This window comes from Acyrthosiphon pisum, chromosome A2 (assembly GCF_005508785.2).
Source record: "Acyrthosiphon pisum isolate AL4f chromosome A2, pea_aphid_22Mar2018_4r6ur, whole genome shotgun sequence".
NCBI classification, from domain to species: domain Eukaryota; kingdom Metazoa; phylum Arthropoda; class Insecta; order Hemiptera; family Aphididae; genus Acyrthosiphon; species Acyrthosiphon pisum.
In genome coordinates, this window is record NC_042495.1 from 84,463,127 (window position 1) to 84,470,880 (window position 7,754).

Sequence of the window (7,754 nt, forward strand, 5' to 3'; positions counted from 1 at the left end):
GACTGCAAACAGTTATAAGCTAAAGCCGACAAGATAATAATATATTATTAGCTGGTGACTGATTTTTCTTAGAAATAATATTAATTTATTTTATAAATCTAAAATCAATAAGGAGCCCTTTAAAATGTCAAGACATGTTGTATGTTTAAATACAGTTACTAAATAAATGGTAATCTTATTTAATATTTAAAATATTATGAACATTGAACACGAAGTCTGGGGGCTCAAACTAGCCGGAGGCCTAGTCTGCAATCCGACCTTGGCTATATCAACTGCAATGATTATAAGCTTCTATTTATAATCAATGATTATACGTACAACACTACAATGTCATGTATAATTAACGTAAACGCAAAAGTATTTTTTTCATTATTATTTATAATTATAAACCTATAAAATAAACTATTTTCTAATTTGTATATAGTTTGATATTATATTATTGTTTGATAAATAACATTTAAAACATAAAATACGGTATTGAGACTGGGGAGCCCATAATTAGGTACGGACAGGGGCCTACCGGGAAAATCCCGATTTCCCTATAGGTCTATCCGGCCCTGGATATTGCTATTATCGCGGAAGCGCTGTGCCCAGTATTGTGGAACGAAATGTCGTCGGGTATACCTAGATATATTTAAAAAAGATAAAAAAAAAATAGTCCTAGGTTTGTAATAAATAATAAAATTGCCTATGGAATTATAATGAGTGCCTCGCGATAAAAAAACATACTTTCTGCAGTGGTGCGCCTACTTGCCTACTTATAATAAAAGCCATGTTAAAATATATTTCCGAAATTAATAATTATTAAATTATATATACGATGTACCCATATTATATTTATATAATTCGTTGTACTACTTGTATTCGTCTTTTCAGTGAACATATTACTGTTTCAAAAAAAAATCTTACCCATTTGGGAGTTGTCTTCGTGTCCAATGTTTTTGAACGCCTGAGTGAGGACTTCCTGTTGAGCGATTATAGCCCAACACACAGACATTAAAAGTATGTCTGGAAAGATCATAGCGTACATGGTAAATATTGCTACCATCACTTCCATTAAATAAAATATGAAATAATATTGGTTGTAAGTGTACGTAGAGACAGGATAACGCAAGTTCATGATGTTCTGGAAGCGGCCATATTCGTCTTCGGGCATTGTGAACGCGATGACCACGAGAGGATATATAATCCATTGCGACATCACTGTCGACGAAAATAAGAAAAAGTAATTGGTGATTTTGATCGTTCTATCGCGATAGTCGTTAAGTACGTTTACGTTTTTGCAACAATGTTTGCTCTTCAATAAATCAAACCGTGAAACACTGAGCACGTCGTAAATCGCGTTTACATTGTACATAAAAACGCAAATCCTCCAATAGCATAAAAAAAAATTAATCAAAACAAATATAGCTACAAATAAATCAGTAAAACTCATAGTATCGTCCATTTCGACAAAAAAACCCAACGTGCTGAAAACGACAATGCAGTTCACAATTGATCCGTAAAGAAACAGTAATAGTCGGTAAGCATTACAGTTGAAAATCTTTGTACCGTTCGGATTAAATATGTGATAGAACCGGGATCGTTTCATTAGTTCTAAGTTTATGGCAACTTCTTCGACTCTTAACTTGTCCATCGCATGGGCTTTAATTCATACGCAATCTGTAAAAAATATTAGTTTTGTAAACTGTGGGTACAATATGTCAATATTATAAATTATTGGTTAATCTTAAAAAAACTGAGGACGTCGATCTGCTGTATGTACCTTTACCTTTTTTTTACTGTATACCGTGTGTCCCAAAAATCAGGGGCCACTCTACCACTCATTACCATGTAAATATTTTTCAATTCTGTTTGCGGGACATAGTTGGTAGGTTGCAGTTGAACTAATAATATAATATTATATTGTTTCATGTTTGTAATTTTATTTTATTTTTATTAAATTAACGCCAGATAGGTTCAAGTACAGATACATAATAAATACATTATTAGCATACTGGTATAATATGTGCCATACATAAAATAATAGAACATAATTAGCTCAGAATATAGGTAATAATATAAACCAATAAAAATAATCAATAATAATTACAGTAATGACGCTTATGGTCGGGTAGACTATAAAAATTAAATAAATTACCTTCGTGAAAGAGCCGATTTATAGAACCATATCCACCATAATATAGTGTTATGGATTTATATTAAGTACAAACGAAATATACTCGCATAAAAAGTAATGTTTCTACAAAAATTTTGATAATTTATGAATCCACTCCAAATTCTAATATTAAAAATAACAGAGGTAAATGGATTATTCTGAACGTAAAATGTGGTATGTTATGCACTGATGTGTTACTGTGTTAGTAATAAGACGTAAAGAGTGAGAGACAGTACATGCGGTTGCGGTATTATGTCTTTAGGAGCTCTCTAAGGATAATTTTATTGTTTTTTCGCATTTTCTTAAGTCAGTTGTTTGATCTAAAAAATCCACGTAATTTCATCGCTCCGTTTAGATTCTAAAATTAATACTTTATAATATATTTAAATAATTGTAAGTGGAAAATAAATGTCCGGGAAAATACGCACAACTTATTTAATATAAAATTAATATTTGTAGTAGGTAATAAATAATAATATATAATACCTTATAATATACGTTGTAAAGAATTTATGTTAGAACGCTTTATTATACTTTAGAAATTGAACATACTCCATTCACCACTATAGGTACACAAGAATTGAAGGACATCATCGAAGAAATACGTCAATGTTGTATATAAACAGTATTATCGTACAAATATAATTGTTTGTTTAGTATTAATAACTATTAGGTTCTTTTCAGTATAATTAAATAACATAATATCCCATATTCCCATGTTATTTAGTCGAATAGGTAATATTATAGCCTAAATAGGTGACTATTTAAATACAGACACATAATTTTAGCACATCTAAGGTGCTTATATTTCGTATAATTTTTCCATGTTTTAGAATAACCTAGTTATTAAATGTATATTCAACCCTATATACCTATATAATTATATATTTATATGACAAGCTAGTTATTAATTATCAATATTATTTGTGACATTTTTAATTTAAAAATAACGAATGTCGTGTTGTTCTGTTAAGTTGTGTTGCCGAATACATTTTATTATAATAATAACGTGAAACTTACAAATAAAGCCAACTCCAATCAGCATCCAATAATATAATATATCAACCAATTTTTAATATAATAATATATAGTTTCGTCTAACATTTATAAAAATAATGACATTTTTTAGGTAATTTAAATACTTATAGGTACAATTTATTTAAAAGGCGAATAGCTAAAAAATGTATAAATATATGTATTTTAATAGGTATAATAATATATTACGATTATATTTTATAAAAAAGTATAAAATTACCTAGTAATATTGGTAATAATAATTTTAGCATACAACATTTTCATATCTTACAAATACTAAATATTAAGTTTATATTTCAGACTAGAAAGTCAAAAAAAAAAAATAATAATACGTACCGGACCCCATGGACCCCCCCCCCTCTGGCTACGTCCCTGAAATAATAGGTAGGTAGATAGGTTATATTTAGGTGTCTAAATATGTATTAAAAGGGCCTAGGGTAGCAGCTGATCAAAATCCGGCCAAAAGCTGACAAAATCTTTTTGAGGCTGCCACTTTACAACACTGATTATAATAGGGGATTATATATCAGTGTTGTAAAGTACCTGAATAAAAGTATTTGAGTAAACGAATTGAAATACTTTTTATGTACTCAAATACGTATTTTAAATACTTCTGAAAAAAGTACTTTAACGAAGTATTTTATAATATTATACTTTCTTAAAGATATCAATAAAACGGTACATACGTAAAATATAGTTTTTAGGGTTCCGTACGGTAAAACGGGACCCTATTGGGCTCTTAGTATTGGCTATTACTAAGGCTCCGCTGTCCGTCCGTCCGTCCGTCACCAGGCTGTATCTCATGAACCATAAAAGTTAGAAAGTTGAAATTTTCACAGATTATGTATTTCTATTGCCGCTATAACAATGGCGGATCCAGGGCTTAATTTTTGGAGGGGCATGGGGGGGAGGCAAAAGTACAAAAAGTTGCAAAATTGGCTAAACACAGTGTAAAACAAAAGAAAACTACGGTGTTGGGGGGGGGGGGGAAATGCTCCTTTGCCTCCCCCTGGATCCGCCACTGCGCTATAACAACAAATACTAAAAATCCTAGAATATATAATATAAGCAGTGTTGCCGACATGTTTATAGCTGATGATGGTACGGATCCCTTCGTGCGCGAGTCCGACTCGCACTTGGCCGGTTTTTATATTTGCAATTGAAAATTGTATACAACATCACGAAGACAATACATTGTTGAGTTGTCACTTATCGGTTATTATAATTTACACATATGTTTTATTAAATACTCACTTCTAATTTGATAAATTATTTTTGATGATGGTTCTTGACGGTCAAGACTTGACCCGCAAAATACTACTAAATTTTCAAATTGTTAATATTTTCATTATTTAGAAATACCTACTCGAATAAATCTTCAACTTTTGCGACGCTTTTTCTCACGAACTATTTTCGCCGAACACGGAACAATTGATGCATATCATTAGGTACTTAATCAATGTAACTATAAATATATATTATAAATAGCTCGTTTATGGTGGTAACCGCAATACTGCTATATTATGTTGCCTATGTAATTCTTAATAGGGTTCTACTAGCATATTTTTTAAGATAATTCAAGATGGATAAATAATAAACTATTCTTCTCTCTTTAAAAGAATCACAAACAACTTAAATTTTAAAATATTTGAAGAAATATGTAGCTATAAACTATTGTTACATTGTTGAGCCTTGATTGGCAAAACTTTTTAGTCCAACCGTTTTACGATGGCACATACAATATGCGGGGAGAATAAATGTGGAGGGAACTGTATCCTGGAATGGAAAATTTTTTAGTCCATTTAGGGAGTGGTAAATTTATAATGATATATTATTATTGTATAAAAAGAGATATAATCTATATATATAAAAATGAATGTTTGTGTGTAGATTAGACCTCTGGGAAGAAGATCGGCTAATTTAAAATGGGTTAAATTTGTTTATTTTTTATTCGTCGTATATTTTTGTACGGTTGATTTAGGCTTTTGTATTAATTGATTATATTAATTGTACCTACGGTGGAATTAAGTAAAAACGACAAACTTGGTATAAATTTGATACTCTGGAGTTCAATCATACACTTAGGTACCTATGTACAAACAGCACGGGGTCCGCGATCTACCGAAAGTAGATTGCCTACCTGATAATATACTGCTTAGAATCAGAACTTTTATTCCGGGCAACGTAAAAGTTAAGATAAGTTTTTGAAACCATACACGGAATATTAAATAACGAATTTAACAAAGTTTGAGTCATATATAAAGTTAATACATTTAACGGGCATTAGAATAAAAAAAATATTTTTTTTATTAATCATACCAATTCGAATTTAATATTTATAATTTCGACAGGACAGCGTATGTCGGGTCAGCTAGTATTATATATTTTTAATATTTCTAATTATTATTAACACTTTCTGTAAAAGTAATTATTACAGCTCAAAAAATATGGTTTTCATCAATTTTTCGGAAAATAATTTTAATAATTCCGAAAAAAAATTAAGATCAAATATGAACCAATAGAGTCCAAGAAATGTGTTCTGCATTGGCATTATTGACAATTGAATCATAAATTATATTATTATATGTCATATTATATGCATTGAAAATTAGGATCTTTGATGCCAATGATCTCGGGAACCACACATCCGATAGGCATGCGGTTTTATTTTAATGATAGAGTTTGTCTCGGAGAAGGTTTTAAGCCTATTTCAACAAGTGGCGTGCTCACGGGGAGGATCAGGGTGTCATATCCCACCACCATTAGATTTTTTGTAATAATTTATTATCTACTTTTACGATTTTTTTTTCCAATGTGGTGTTACTGTTTTAAAAGACATAAGAACTAATACTGATGAAGAGTTTAAACAAATATTTTTAAAAGCTGAGGTAATGAGTGTCCGAATATATTTCTTTAATAGTTATACTAAATGTTTTTTGTTGCTAATATTTAGGAACTGGCTGAAATTGTCAATATAAATCTATCTGTTAAAAGGATAGCAAAAAGACAAACAAACAGAGCAAATCCTTTTACAAGCTCAATGAATAATACAACTTGTGAAATGGCTATTGAAGTTTATTATCGTACAACAATATTTGTACCGTATGTTGACCATTTTATTGCTCAATGAGAAGCTAGATTTTTAGCACACAAAAATATATTCAAAGGTATTTTTTATATTTTAATTATAGTTGTACAATTGAATAAAAATTGTATGGTTCATTCATAATTTAAATTATGCAGGTTTTGAAGCTATTTTTTCAAAAAATCAGTATCTTAATGTTTGTGAAGTTGAATCCTTTCAAAATCTATTAGAGTTTTATTCACCTAATATAAACAAAGATAACAGTTTAGCAGAGTTAAAAATTTGGCGAACAAAATTACTTCAAAACCAAATACCTATCAAAACGGCCTTAGACGCGCTTCGAGTTTGTTGTCCTAATCTATATCCTAATATCTATCAATAAATTATTGAAAATTTTATGCAGTTTACCTGTTTCCACTCCAACCCCTGAAAGGTCATTTTCCACCTTAAAACGAGTAAAAACATTCCTGAGAAATTCAATGACCGAGGTATAATCTAAAATTAATTAATCTTAAATAAAAATTACACATTTTAATATTATGTTTTTCTGTTTGTTGTAGGAACGTTTAAATGGTTTAACTATGTTAGCGATACACAAAGACGTGATTGTTACACCAGATGAAGTGTTGGATGAGATGGCCAAGAAACCAAGAAAACTAGAAATGCTTATTTAGATAAAAATTAATTAATGTATTGTATTTAATTATTTTAATTAATAATATATTAAACTTGTATGTATGTAATGTATTTACAAATGGGAATTTTTTTGAATAAAATGAATATCCCCCCCTTTCAAAAAAGCTGAGCACGCCACTGATTTCAACTACTATAGGTAGCAAAAGGGTGTATAACGCATCAATTTTTTTTGACCCGCGAAATTTGTTTTTTTTTAAGGTTCCCACGGTTACAGTTTACGGTTAATAATAATAACAATAATTTTGGCATGAGCAATGCTAGGCTGGACAGCTAGTTAGCATGTATAATTCAAAATACTTTAAAAATGTCATTAATTATTAGTTTGTTGTTTGCTTCTGTTTGGGGTCCTAGAATTTCGTAAAGTTGCTCTGGTTAATTTTTTTTTCTCTCGTTTTCATATCGTATTATCGTTTGATATTTACACATTATAATATGCATTATATTGTAGTCTGACTATATCACTATATTATCATATAGGCAAAGGTGGGCATTAACTTGTTAAAAAGTTAATTTTTTTTTAATTTTTTAACTTAACTAGTTAGTTTTTTTGGTTTTTAACTTATTAACTTATTAAGTTAAATTTTGTATTGTCTTAACTTAACTTTTTAAAGTTAAATATCATTATTGTACATTTAAGTTAGTTACATTTTTTTTTTTCATGTGTGGAACTAAGAGACAAAACTTATTCATTCGATTTTGGTAATTTATTTTTCTAATAATATAATATCATCATATCATAATAATCAAATTATATTATAATCTATATTCTATAGGTACTAC

The 7,754-nt window shown here is 29.5% G+C and overlaps 1 protein-coding gene across 1 annotated transcript in view; it reads right to left on the reverse strand.

Moving 5' to 3' along the window:
* Positions 1-7,754, reverse strand: part of LOC107884465 — a 17,221-nt gene that overhangs the window by 8,427 nt on the left and 1,040 nt on the right. Inside the window, exon 2 of the mRNA XM_029490496.1 lies at positions 910-1,662. Within this exon, the coding sequence (XP_029346356.1) occupies positions 910-1,636 (727 nt within the window). The 5' untranslated portion in view covers positions 1,637-1,662. The remainder of the gene's footprint in view (positions 1-909; positions 1,663-7,754) is intronic.